This window comes from Taudactylus pleione, unplaced genomic scaffold, assembly GCF_031769625.1.
Source record: "Taudactylus pleione unplaced genomic scaffold, aTauple2 ptg000039l, whole genome shotgun sequence".
In the NCBI taxonomy this organism is placed as follows: domain Eukaryota; kingdom Metazoa; phylum Chordata; class Amphibia; order Anura; family Myobatrachidae; genus Taudactylus; species Taudactylus pleione.
In genome coordinates, this window is record NW_028284441.1 from 12,377,817 (window position 1) to 12,392,984 (window position 15,168).

Genomic DNA, 15,168 nt, shown 5'->3' on the forward strand with positions numbered 1-15,168 from the left:
GTTAGCGCCTGGCCTGGGGACATTGCATAACATTCTCTATTAGCAGACAGATTAAACATCAATTCGATAAAGTAGAACTTATAGTTTTATATTGTATTTAATCATTATTGATAAGTCACAGTTTTATGGTAAACTTTGCAGTCACTTAGTATCCATATGCTTCATTTAAAAATACTTTGATAGTCACAAGTAAACCATTCTCCAACTACTTATCGTTTGGCTACTCTTTTAATTGCTTGTTTTACCTCTTGGTTCCGCAGGGTGTATATCATGGGATTCAGAAGAGGAGTCACTATTGATGGAATGCAAGACACTACTTTATTTAAGGGTAAGAAGTCACCTGCTGTTGGCCGGAGAAACATGAAGATTGTGGTACCATAAAATAGAAGAACAACAATCAGATGAGATGCACATGTGGAAAATGTCTTCTGTCTACCAGCAGAAGATGGAAACTTAACTGTGGTTCTGATAAGAAAAATATAAGATACAATAATAATCAGAAAACAGCCCAATATTACAACACAAGCTTCAGCAAAAAACTGCATCTCGATGCTCGTTGTGTCAGAGCAGGACAACTTCATCAGTGGTGCAAAGTCACAGTAATAGTGATCAATCTCAAGAGCACAAAATGTAAGGCTGGACATCTGTAGAGTTGGGATAACAATTATAATAAAACCAAAGATCCAGGACCCAAATAGCAGTTTAAGGCAAACTTCAGGACTCATGATAAGTTCATATCTAAGAGGGTTACAGACCGCTACATAGCGATCATAGGCCATAATAGCTAGGAAAAGATTCTCTATAGCACCCAATGAAAAGTGGAAATAAAATTGAATCATACAACCAACAGTAGAAATAGATTTTTCCTTTGTCAGAAGAGCTCGGAGCAGGCTGGGAACAGTGACAGAAGGATACCAGATCTCTAGGAACAAGAGCCCACCAATCAAGAAGTACATGGGCTTGTGAAGACGTCTCTCACTTTTAATGAGGATAATAATGAAGACATTGGATATGATGGTGATGATATATACAGTAAGTATAAGTAGGAAAATGTAAATTCTTGACTCATCCAAGACTGAAAATCCCAATAGAATAAATTCTGTAGGAGCTGTTTTATTCTTCTTCATAGTTGTCAAGATATAATTTTTAAGTAAAGGAAAGATCATTTCTTAACCCAAGTCTTTTGATTACTAAGCTATTAATTTTTACCTACTAATATTACTATGTTGTTAAAGTAAGTTTATATATCTTCTCTAAAAACACTATATGTTAAGATGTATTTAATATAAGATCAGTAAGTACTGCAAGGTGCATATAATATATATTTAAAATATATTACAATTGTATCTTGAAATGAACTGTAGAGCAGCGCCGCTGTACTGTATGTGATAATAGAATCTTCTCCACAGTAAGACATTTTTATAGTGGCAATGAAAATTTTCATCAGCAGAACATTGTATTAGTTACATTACATTGTGATCTATGCATCAAATGACATGTAAAATAGCACAGAGAGCCGTAGGCTTATATAATGTGTTATTATGTGGTTTTAATGCATTCCTAATTTCTTTTTACATATTTTAAGAATCATATTATAATTTTATAAACTTTTATGTCTTTATAAACAGAAATATTTCATTTGATAACTTGTCTGTAAAACAATAATCAAATAATATAAAAGTGTTTTCTAAAGTGACAAGTGGATAGTATACAATAATTCACGGTAAATGAGAATCTAATTTTTCCCTGCTGTGTCCTAATACAGATGGAAGATGAAGCAGAATCTAAAAACTTGTATCATGTTCTAAAAGCCACATGAGTAAGCTAATGACAAACAGGCTGGAGTGTAAGTTACATTATCCAGGACCAGAAGGTTATCCTCACTCCTCACAAATAGTTGCTGCTTAATATCACCTAATAAAATCTAAGTTCTACATGTATGTAAATAATAATTCAGGTAACTGTGAAGATACAAGTCTGCTATCACACCATGAAAATTGTGGGAACTGTATTTATTTTTTGCAGTAGTTTCAGAGAAAACACAAAATGTGAATTTGTATTTGTGGTATCCAATAGGCACTTTTGTATATTCATGTCAACATTATCAAAATAACCTGTTTCTGTATAAAATGACAATATGATGTTGTGCTGATCAGATTGTCTTCATTGCATGATTTTTCTTCTGTAACATGTTCACTGTGCAGAAATATATATATTATTTGTTTAGGTATAAATAGTTCCTTAGTATGCTGATATAGTCTGCCAAAGTTGTGGGAATCAACACAATTCCCAGAACACCATCACCATTTTATAGCAAGCCTTTTCATCCTACAAAGTAATTTACAAAGTAACAAAGTCACAAACTTTTGATGATTTTTTTTTGACAAAGCATTAACCATGTATTAACCATGTGCACTACAGACAAAAGTTTTAGAGCACCCCCATTTTTACAGTTTTTAATGAAATTTAAGCAATTCAAGTCCAGTAAATAACCTGCAACGGTACAAAGTTAAGCGGCAAATTGCCATAACTAAAAAAAAAAACAAATGACAACAATTTAGATTAGCAAAACCTGAAAAATTATTTGAATGTCAGAGTAATAAAAAAGGACTTTTTCAGAGATCACCTAATGGGTTAAGACCTTACAGCTGTTCTATAACAATGAAAACGATGCTTGCCTGGGACTTGAAGCACCGTCAGTGGATTACTGAAGACTGGAAGAAGGTCTTATGGACTGACTAATCATAATTTTAAATCTTTGGTTGATAACACATGGTTTTTCTACACCGTATGCAAAAAGATGGTTCCTCAGTGTATGGGGTTTACTGCAGCTTCCAGGCATGTTTAAGCCAAAAGTGCAATGCTTTTATTAGCAAAACACCCCATACTGTATATTGCTATTAAAAGCATTGCCCAACTGTCAAACATAGAGGAGGATGTATGATGGTATGGGCAGGGGCGCCGAGAGGGGGGGGAGCAGGTATGAAGTACCCGGGCTTGCCTCCCTTCTACATCACAGCAGTCCAGCACACGCTGCTGTGTGCTGGGCTGCAGTGGGAGACTGCTCGCAGCTGCTAAGCAGCAGCCTCCTATGCCTATGGGGGGAGTGATCACGCTGATCGTACCCCCCATTGGCTATTCGCCGGGCTGAGGGGCTCACAGCGCCCCCCTCCCAGTGAGCAGCGCCGCAAAAAAAATTTCCTGTGTTTTTTTTCCTAAGGGTGCATGGCCACGCCTCCCGCAATTAGGCCATGCCCCCTGTCACCCGGGCCCGGCACGGCTCTTGGCGGCCCTGGGTGTGGGGCTCTTTTGTTGGATCCCAAGTCATTGACTTGCACACAGTGAGTGGCACGCTAAACTGAAAGGGCTATCACGGCCTTTTGCAGCACCATGCTACACCCTCTGATCTGCGCCTAATTGGCCAAGTATTCTTTCTACAGCAACATAATGATCCAAAACAGGCTATGTCAGGAATGCCCTCAAGGAAAAGAACAAGATGTTAGGCTTCAAATCATGGAATGGTCTCCAGACTTAAACCCCATCAAGCTGGTTTGGGAGGAACTGGACAGAAGCGTGAAAGCATCGCAACCTACACGTGTAACACATTGGTGGGAACTTCCGCAACAGTGTTGGGAAGAACTTCCTGAACCGTATTTGATTTCCATTGTAGAAAGAATGTGACAAGTGTGAAAAAATGGGGGTATTCTAAAACCTTTAACTGATAGTGTACATAAAAGGACATCAATGAAAGTGGTATAATTCAAAGAAGCAGCACAAATGCTACAGTATGTATACTTTTTATAATGTCATACTTAGCTACATACATATGGCACATACCATTTTTAGCTACATACATGATGATAAGGGTGGGGATGGGAATAGCCAGCTGGACATGTGCTGATCTGGATCATTATTTTGTTATTTTATATAATGCATACATATTCTGCAGCGCTTTACAGAGAATATTTTGGCCATTCACATCAGTCCCTGCCCCAGTGGAGCTTACAATCTATATTGCCTACTACATGTACACACACACTAGGGTAGAGGTTCCCAAACTCTGCTATAGTCCACTTTTTAAGGATATCCATGCTTGAGCACAGGTGACTTAATTAGAGCCTCAGTTAATTTGATTTAAACTTCTGGATATCCTTAAAACCTGGACTATAGTGGCGGAGTTTGGGAACCGCTGCACTAGGGTTTTTTTCCAGGATCCAATTAACCTATCGGTATATTTTTGGAGCTTCAGCAAGACTGATCTTACTTTCTTGCAGTTCCACGTCGACTGAGCCATACTGTAAATACTGACTACTCATATTCTTCAGAATCCAACCCACATTATTAACTCTCATCTACAATGCCCTCGGCAACACCACCATTTCATACATCTCAAAATAATCTCCCTCACTTCCTTTTAGATTTGCTTATGGCCTACATATCATCTCCTCTCTCATAATATCCTCCCATTCTTGCCTTCAATACATCCCCTGTGCCATTATGTACTTATGGAATTACCTGCCATGTCCAATCAGATGCTCCCATATTCTTTAAATCTTTAAAGCCTCTCTGAAAGCTCATGTTTTTATTAGAGTTACGGCAACTTGATATAGCTTAAGGGTGTGGCATGCCCCAACCTTCCAATGGGTGGCATATTACCTACATGCCACAAAATACTTTACCATGTAGTCCCCAGGATTAATCACATGCCCCTCAGACCCTCCCCTCATTCTCCTCACACTACCGCACATGCTCGACACATCTCCACATGTCCTTCACATTCCTGTCAGACTTCCCCAAATGCCCCTAAGACCCCATCACATGCCCCTCTCCTCTCCTCACACACCCGTCAGATTCCCACACATGCCCCTGACTCCGCCTCATGTCACTGACATACCTATAATGGCTGCACCCATTTAATATGCATACCTTGCAGCCACAGCTGAAGAAATCACCAGGAAAATGACAGCATAATTTTCTTGGACATATGTACATATGCATTAGACTATGGCACAATGCATGCACCTGTGCTAGGGGGTTGGCCACATAGAGATTGCACATGATTGCACTTTCCTGGGATAAAATGCTCCTGTCTCACATGCCCTTCATATGACCCTCAAGTTTACCCATTAGACCTTCTTACACGTCTTCCCAACCTTCCCCCTTCACTGGATAATCTGCTGAAAATACTTTGAACTGCCTGCCTCATATTCCTGTCTCACTGTCCTCGAGCCCATATGTAATTATATTCCGAAATGTGTTTATTAAATGCACTAAAGGTTTAACATAAAAATGTAACATTGAAGCAATCAAGGCAAACAGGACGCGGTCCAAAAATAAACAGTGCGAGCTAACATCCATCCAAAAAGATAAACAGGGGATAGGGGATAGTAGTGGGGAGGGAGTGTGAGGAAAGGGAGGCACAGGGGAGAGAGTGTTCCAAGCAGCATGGGGGCATATTCAATCAGCCACGGGAGTTCACCCGCGACTAATTGCTGGACAAAAGTCCCGCAGCGCGGGATTAAGCTATTCAATTAAATAGCTTTGTCCCCTGAACATGTTATATTAAAATATTTTTATCAAATAGAATCAATAAGCTTACATTAAATAAACAAAATATGGTATCTATTACACAAATTGCAATTGTATTTTGCTTGGCCCACAAAGCTTTAGGACATGAAATAGGGTGGTAAAGTGGGCACAGGGACCAGATTTTCTATATTTGAATAAGTAGCTGTGGTCGTGCAAGGGTTAACTAGCCTTGGGCAACAAATTTGACACTTGAAATCCACAGATGGGGGTCACTTACATGTGAGCCACTTGCAGTTGGCCTTGCCCAACAAGGTTTTGGGCATGAAATAGGGCATTAAAGTGGGCACAGGCACCAATTATTGCATTTGAATAAGTAGCTGTAGTTGTGCAAGGGTTAAATAGCCTTGGGAAACAAATTTGACACTTGGAATCCAAAGAGGGGGGTCACTTACATATGACCCACTTGCAATTGTCCTTGCCCAACAATATTTGGGCATGAAATTGGGTGGTAAAGTGGGCACAGGGACCAGATTTTCTAAAATTGAATAAGTAGCTGTAGTTATGCAAGGGTTAACTAGCCTTGGGCAACAAATTTGACACTTGGAATCCACATAGGGGGGTCAATTACATATGACCCACTTGCAATTGTCCTTGCCCAACAATATTTGGGCATGAAATTGGGTGGTAAAGTGGGCACAGGGACCAGATTTTCTAAAATTGAATAAGTAGCTGTAGTTGTGCGAGGGTTAACTAGCCTTGGGCAACAAATTTGACACTTGGAATCCACATAGGGGGGTCAATTACATATGACAAACTTGCAATTGGCCTTGAAATAGGGTGGTAAAGTGGGCACAATCACCAATTTATATATTTGAATAAGTAGCTGCATAACTACAGCTACTTATTCAAGTGTGTAAAATCTGGTGTTTGTGCCCACTTTACCACCCTATTTCATGCCCAAAACCTTGTTGGGCAAGGCCATTTGCAAGTGGTTCATATGTAAATAACGCTACTGTTTGAGTTCCAAGTGTTATATTTGTTGCCCAAGGCTATTTAACCCTCACACAACTACAGCTACTTATTCAAATGTATAAAATCTGGTGTTTGTGCCCACTTTAATCCCCTATTTCATGCCCAAAACCTTGTTGGGGAAAGCCAATTGCAAGTGGTTCATATGTAAGTGACCCTCCTATGTGGATTCCAAGTGTCAAATTTGTTGCCCAAGGCTATTTAGCCTTTGCACAACTACAGCTGTGATACTCTATAATTGTGCCATGTGGCTTGTGATCTATATATGTCATTTGTGACAGTGGTCTTGGAAAGGGTTACTGCAGAAGCAGGCACGACGGTGTGGAAGGACAAGTCCCCGCGTGCTGCTACGAGACCTACTCGCGGGCTGGATGGTAAACATCCGGGACCCGGAGAGGAGGTTATAAAACTTGGTCTTACCGGCAGTTGGGGGTTGGAGAATAACGGGCTCTCTGTACGGAGACCGGCGTTGAGTGCTAGGTCGCGGTTGGAGACTGCACTGTTCCCGGTGATCAGAGCAAAGCATTTTTCCCGTAGTGATCGTTCCCGGTGTCTGGAGGCCCCCTCTCATTCGCTGGTGCCTCCCGAGAAGGGGGCAGATCGAAGGCGGAGTTAAGATAGCAGAGAGCCAGCCCTCTTTGCTGATTCCTAGTGACTGGAGGCCGACAAGAGTTGAAGCTGGGCGGAGCTACACCCCAGTTGGAGGAGAGATCTCTACGAGTGTGAATGACAGTGGCAGCATCTAAAGAAAACACCTGGAAGAGGTCTGTAAAAATTACTGCTGTCATCATCACGCACTCACTATAGCTCTTAACCTCTTCAATAGCACAGACCAGACACAGACACAGGGAGATATTGAGTGCAGAGTCTAGGATTACATCTGTATAGCTTTCCAACACCTGAAGTGCAGAAAGGGAAGTTAAATACTACAGACAGTTGTCAGGAACTATTCCTGGGGAAGTTTGAGTTATAAAAGCAGGCTTTACACTTCCATCTAATTTCATAAAGTGCCACGCCAGGGAGTTAAATCACTTTGCAATAACTGCACAAGGACAATATTATAAGCCCCATATACCAGCAGGCGAGATAAGTCCAAGAGACAATAGCAACCGGATAACACAGAGTCCTGTTTTAATTACTTCCAGCCTAATTTATATAGCCGACAAACTGTACTTACCTAGCGCAAAGGATTAAACAGGAGATAGTAGTCACCAGTTACAACTGTAACCCTTCAGGAACGAAAGTGACAAACTTATTCTACTGCAATTTACTACGTTTGCAATTGTTTTATTTAATTGTGCACCAACGAAGCCCTGGCCAGGTCGGACACCCAGGAGTAGCCTGGTTTTAGGAATTGAATTGTTATTAGGTGTGTTATCCAATTCCCAAAATTGTTACTTACATTGTGATATTAGTACCAAAGTGAATAGGTTCATTTACGATTGTTAGTGAGTTATTGTTATTATAATACTGTAAGAAAGTCTTCTCCTATAATTTATTCGCTTCTAGATCCTACCTTGAAGTGTTCCCGTTTAATAAATTACAAATTGTTTCACATTGTGTGTTTATTGTGTGGGTGTGCTGAGGACCACTTGCCTCTCTGCTGAGAAATTGAGAAGAGCAAGCCACCGGAAACCCATCAAAGCAATAGAACATTACACAGCTACTTATTCAAATGCTCGTATAAAATCTGGTGTTTGTGCCCACTTTACCACCATATTTCATGCCCAAAACCTTGTTTCGGCAAGGCTAATTGCAAGTGGATCATATGTAAGTGACCCCCCTCTGTGCATTCCAAGTGTCAAATTTGTTGCCCAAGGCTCTTTAACCCTTGCACAACTACAGCTACTTATTAAAATGTATACATTGGTGCCTGTGCCCACTTTACCACCCTACTCTATGTGTGTATATATGTGCATACTGTGTGTATATATTATATATATATATATGTGTGTGTGTATATATATATGTGTACACTGTGTATATGTGTGTGTGTATATATAGATAGATATATATATATATGTGTGTGTGTATATATATATATATATATATATATGTGTATACTGTGTATATATGTATTATATATATATATTTATGTATATATATATATATGTGTGTGTGTATATATATATATATATGTGTGTGTATATATGTATATATATATATATATATATATATATATATGTGTGTGTGTGTATATATATATATATTTATATATATATATATATATGTGTGTGTGTATAGATATGTGTATATTTGTATATATGTGTGTGTATATTTGTTGACTAGACTTTTCATACTACATTCCTTTGTGCACATTCATGATCCCACATATACGCTTACAACATTAATTAGATCACATTCCAAACCATTAAGGGGGTTCATATACATGGCCTCACATCACCATTTTTGTGCATCATATATTACACACACTCTGCATGTGCATTCAACATTAGCCTTTAAACTTTCCTTGAACACAGCCTTTTCATTTGTTTAATTTCTTAATTCCTTTTTCGCATTTGTTAACAGCCGCAGCCCGGAGCAGTAGACAGCGTTTGGTTGCTTGGCAACCCATTGACGCGTCTTGCCCACGTGACGCTGTGACGTAATTCACAGGCGACCCAGCGCACGTCAGAGCGACTACAGCCTCCGGGACAGCGTGCATCACCGAGGTGGGGATATAAGGTAAGACCAGTTCACATTCTGCTTTCATTGTTATTTGTGTGTATGTCAGCCTGAGGACAGGACCCTGCGTGGTCATCCTCCATCGACCCCCAGGGCCGACGTGGGATATTGTTAGCGAGGGCTATGCTGCTGAATGCAGCTTGGCCCCCGACGTCGCTGCTGACATCTGTAAGTGTATATTGTACTTGGCGATGCCGGCTCCCCCACCGGATCCAGTCGCTGATGAGGTTGGGTACACTAGACATCGTCTAGTGTGTACCTAACATAAGATTGCTGGTGGAATTATCTGCTAGGGGGCACCAGTCCAAATTTTGCCTAGGGCACCAAATTGGCTAGGGCCGGCTCTGACTGTCATCCTTAGCTTTCAGTGCTGTTGTGACTTTATATAAACAAATATTGCTAAAAAAAATTGGTGGTTCTTACCTGCCTCCTGTACCCGGGCTGTAGCACCTCTTCATCTCGGCTGCGGCCCAGTCCCTATCCAAAAGGGAAAGAAACACGCAAGCATTGCACATGTGCAGTAACAACAGCTGCAGTCCTTAGAAGCTGAATAGGGCTGCTATAAAAAGAAAAAAAGCATCTGAGCCTTCCCATTGGAAGCTCTCTATCTGCTAATAGCAGTCTGGGCTGGCAGTCCCCGGGAGTGGGAACTCCATCCCCTGGGACTGCCTGTCTGAAGTGGGATTAGCAGAAAGCCCTTCCAATGGGAAGTCACTTCTGCTTTTATTATAGCGGCCACAGGAGGATGGTAGGAAGCGCCGCTGTTAATTGGGGTTGGAGACTGGGGACTCATAAAGAAGTGGTGAATTTTACAGGGGGGAGCTGCAGCCTGCATCCACTAGGTAACAGGGGGGAGCTACAGCCTGCATCCCCTAGGTAAAATCTGCTACTGGCTCAGAATATTCTGGTGGTAACATTTTTTACTTTATCAGCAGTAAGCAAGTGGTATTCCATGAAGGGAATGTTTTACCCCCAAAAATAACATAATATAACAGAGAGGCATTATAATAATATACATATAATGCTCTTCTAAAAATGAATAACAGGTCATATATATATATATATATATATATATATATATATATAGTCAGGTAGATGGCACTATTCGATCGATTATGCTGGTCCATGAATCGATCAAATAGTCCGATCTAATTTACAATATTAGTGATCTGGGTGTGAATTATTTGGATGTAAAATTAAGGTTCGAGAGTGGCAAATTGGTGACTGAATTATTTAAGAAGCCCACTAACAGGAATACTCTCCTGCATTTCGGTAGTTGTCATCCAAAACCACTGCAGTATGGTTTACCATACTCACAATTCCTGCGTGCTCACAGGATTTGTAGTGATGAAGATATAGCTCTCAGAGAGATTGATTTGATGAAACATACATTTCTTGAGAGAGGCTACCCTGTAAATATCTTGAACCAAGCAATTAAAAAAGCCATGGCTATATCGAGGGTTAATTTACATAAAACAGGCAGAATAAAAGAAAAGAAAAAGGGCAGGTTACCCTGGGTCAACCATTATCATACCCAGAGCAATGATATTAGGAGTTTAACCAAAAAATTGTGGCCCATTGTAGGGACTGACTCTGATTTAAATCTGCACGACACTAACATCATGCCCTGTTATACCAGAGGACGAAACCTCCGCAATTGGGTGGTCAAAACTGATATTAGCAGTATGAGTAAGATAGACACAGTGTGCTTTCTGCGTCCTATATTAGGATGCATCAAATGTTTAAACTGTATGACCTGCCGTTCATTAACAGTAGGAAATAGATTCTGTCATCCATACAGTGGTCGTAGATATACGATTCGTTATCGTTTAACATGTACGACTAAGTTTATCATATATGTTATCACCTGTCCATTTGGGCTCATATACAGTACGTTGGTAAAACCGACAGAACACTACGGGGTTTATTTACTAAGCAGTGTTAGGAGACAGAGTGAAAAGTGATAAGCCAATCAGCTCCCAATTGTCATTTTTCAAACACAGCCTGTGAGATGACAGTTGGGAGCTGATTGGCTGGCACCTTATCACTTTTCACTGTCTCCTAACACTGCTTAGTAAATAGACCCCTAAGGGAACGAATGGCGTTACACCAGTCGGCCATTCGGGCTGCTATTTCTTCTGAGGGCAGTGACCAACCGGTGGCCCATCATTTAGCTTCCAGTGGCCATAATGTTGCTTCCTTAAGATACATGATCATTGATCATGTACCCAAATCCCCAAGGCGAGGAGATAGATCTCGCATGTTATTACAATGCAAATCCTGTTGGAGTTTCAAATTAGATGCTCTGGCACCACGCGGACTAAATGAGAATTTGGGGCTATATTGCTTTCTCTGAGAATAGATCAACTGCATAAAATATTGATTATATTATTCATTCATTGTAGTAGTTGTTAGTTTAATATTGGAATAGAGTTTAGATGTTTTTCCTAAGCTGTCAGTATATTCTGATGATATTTTTTGTGTTATTTCTCATTCCATTCCATGTTGAATTTTTTGGGATATTCATGTGTTTGTGACTCCAAAAAGTACCATTATTTAAACAGAGATAAAGATATATGATAAATTCCCAAAGGTATAAAGTAGCTGACGTTATAGCAAAAAGACTCATACGATACTCACAATCGTTCAGCCTAAATCCAAGTGTGTGTCCTCCAATAGCAATAGTGACACTAAGGATCAGACTTTCCCCCTCTTATACCAAACTGTGTGTAGCATCACTTCCTTCACAATGAACTACCTAGTGTCCTACAAAACCACTTTAGATAACATATTCCTAATACCAAATTTACATAGAGTGTTCCTCCCTTAATGATAAGATTGCACCTTTTAATTGTAAGGGGTCAACTTTAGTTTAACTATTCCAAACAGACCAGAATTGTGTTCGGACATTTTTTCCCAGCATCCACCCTGCTTCCGGGATCCTCAGCAGTAGCGTGGGAGCACGCTTCTCACTTGCACTCCATGTGCTCCAGCCGCACCTAAGTGGCATCACTAACAGCGCGGTATGACTGACACCAAGCCGCATAGACGCGGTGACTCCTCCGTTATCCGGGCTTCATTAACAGTGGTGGATACTATAATATGCATTATATTAGATTTTAACCCAATGGAATGCAAAACACTTCCTGTTTGCGTTCCATCACCTGGATTTGGATGTTTACAATAGCGAGTCTACTTAAAAAATACTTTATACGTGCACTGTGAAAATGTCTCAATAGAATATTAAGTGTAAATGAATACTAATAAGAAAATAATCTGTAATATTAATCCCACTTATAAATGGCACTGTGATCCATATGTGGCTAATATTATACATACAATTCAGATTAATCATTAAATATACCTCAATATAGCCAACACTCAAAAAACAGCTCTGTGATTCACGTGCGACTAATTTTTTAAAATACTTTTAATTTGGATACAAACAAATCCTTGAGTCTTCAGATAACTTCAGCTTTACAAAAAGAGGATCATTACACACCATGATAATCATTACAAGTTTGAACACATTAGGAGAACAAAGTCCTAGTCCTCCCTTAGAAAGTACATACATTTATAATTAAAAAATCCCAGTGAAAACATTGGAAGATTTTTTACAAAAAAAAAGACAATGTCTATACAGGTTGAGTCTCCCATATCCGAAATGTTTGGGACCAGAGGAATTTTGGATATCGGAATATTCCGTATTTTGGAATATTTGCATACTATAATAAAATATCTTGGGAATGGGACCCAAATCTAAACACAGAATGCATTTATGATTTATATACATTTTATACACACAGCCTAAAGGTAATTTTATACAATATTTTTAATAATTTTGTGGCTCAAACAAAGTTTGAAATTCATTTATGTTTACACAAATTCACTTTATATACCTTATATACAAAGCCTGAAGGTAATTTATACTTTATTTTTAATAATTTTAATGTTTGTATACAGCAAAATGTAAAGGTTTCATTATCTCAGTCTAGCTAAACAAAATCCGTATTTTGGAATATTCCATATTTCTGAATATTTGGATATGGGAGACTCAACCTTTATCCTCATTTAAACCATTCGGGTAAAGTGTATTTAATGTATATATCCAAAAGGACTCTCGTATCGAAAAAAGCAGTTCTCTATTCCCTTCTCTATGGTCAGCTTTTATATGTTCTAAAATTGTAAAGGTTAAATCCCTTACACTAGAACCATGAACCTCTGAAAACTGTCTAGTTAATCTATGGGTCCTTACATTATTTCTAATGTTACAAAGATGTTCTTGGATACGTATTTTAGCTTCTTAGTTACGTATTTTAGCTTGTCTCTTAGTTTCACCAATAAAGGCTAATCCACAACTACATAAAATTCTGTAGATTACATCGGTGTTATAAGTGACCATTCCCTTCAAAGTGTACATAGATCCATCATCTTTTTTAAGATTAAATGTTTTCTGTTTCCATGTGTTTACAACAGATAAATTTATTACATGGGAAACAACCCTCTCTTTTTTTAAGAAAACTGTCACATATAGTATTGTTTGGTTTCTCAGTTTTCAACCTACTTGGTGCCAAACTTTTTACATTTGTAGCTTTTCTAAAAACCAGACTAGGTTCACTTGGTAGATACGGACCTACAACCAGGTCTTTTAGAAGAATACTCCAATGTCATTCCAAAACTTTTTTAACTATATTGTTCTCTTAATTAAATTGGGTAATGAATGGCCTACATTGCCATTTCTTTTTATCATTCGGGTCAGATTTTTTTGGCAAGCAGCTCTTCCCTTATTCTCTTGGAGGCTTTTTGTCTAGCTTCTTCAATCATTAAGACGTCGTATCTCCTCTCCACAAATATGTCTTTAAGTATCAGTGATTGACTCCAGAAGTCGTCCAAATTACTACAGTTCTTTCTAATTCTTAAAATGTGAGCAAAAGGTACATTATTTTTCCACATGGGGTGGTGGCAACTTGAGGAAGGAATAAAACTATTGGCATCTACTACCTTAAATAAGGTTCTAGTGCTTATTTTCCCATTAGGATTTCCTTCTAGCACTAGATCAAGATAATCAATTTGACATCCAATTTTAGAATGAAATCATTAGTGTGAGGGTGAGTGAAGAATTTATCAATACTAACTTTATCGCCTTGTCAGATGAAAACTAAGTCATCTATATATCGATGATAAAAAATTATATTATCATTTTCCAAAAATTTGTTGTACACAAAAAGTTCCTCCCACTCACCCATCAGAAGATTGGCATATAATGGAGCAAATTTTGTCCCCATCGCCATTCCCTATAGTTGAAGCTTAAACAACCCATTAAACTCAAAAAAATTATGTTCCAATATAAATGTAATATTATTAATAATGAAAGTTATTTTAGCTAATATTTTCTCAGGATCTGACATTAGGACTTTCCTCACTGCCTCTAGACCCTTTAAATGGGGGAATTGATGAATATAAGGCTTGGACATCTATTGTTAACCACTGATATGAAGGGCTCCATACTTGAATTATTAAACTACTACTTGAATCTTTTAAATAGGATTTATTTTTACATAAGGCTGCAATTTGAGATGTATGTAATGTGATAAATTCGCAGTGAGACAATTTATCCCCAAAATAATGGGTCTTCCTAGGGGCATTTTTCATCTTTATAACCCTTAGGAATATAATAGAAGATGGAAACTGTAGGATATTTTACAAATAGATAATCAAATTCATCTTTACAAATCAAATTGTCATTTTTTTGCCTCATTTAATAAACTATACAACTCTTCCTTATACTGATCCATTGGATTTTCAGATAGCACTTTATATGTTGATGAGTCATTAAGGATTTTATCGGCCTCTTCCAGATATGCACTTTTGTCCTGTATTACAACTGCCCCCCTTTATCTGCTGACTTAACAATCAATTCATTAT

General features: G+C 38.7%; 1 protein-coding gene across 1 annotated transcript; it reads right to left on the minus strand.

The window, feature by feature from the left end:
- Positions 1-209: 209 nt before the first annotated feature.
- On the minus strand, positions 210-1,127 carry LOC148538617 (olfactory receptor 6F1-like). Its single transcript, XM_088453480.1, has one exon. It carries the CDS (start codon positions 1,125-1,127, stop codon positions 210-212), a length of 918 nt encoding a protein of 305 aa, XP_088309606.1.
- Positions 1,128-15,168: the final 14,041 nt, after the last annotated feature.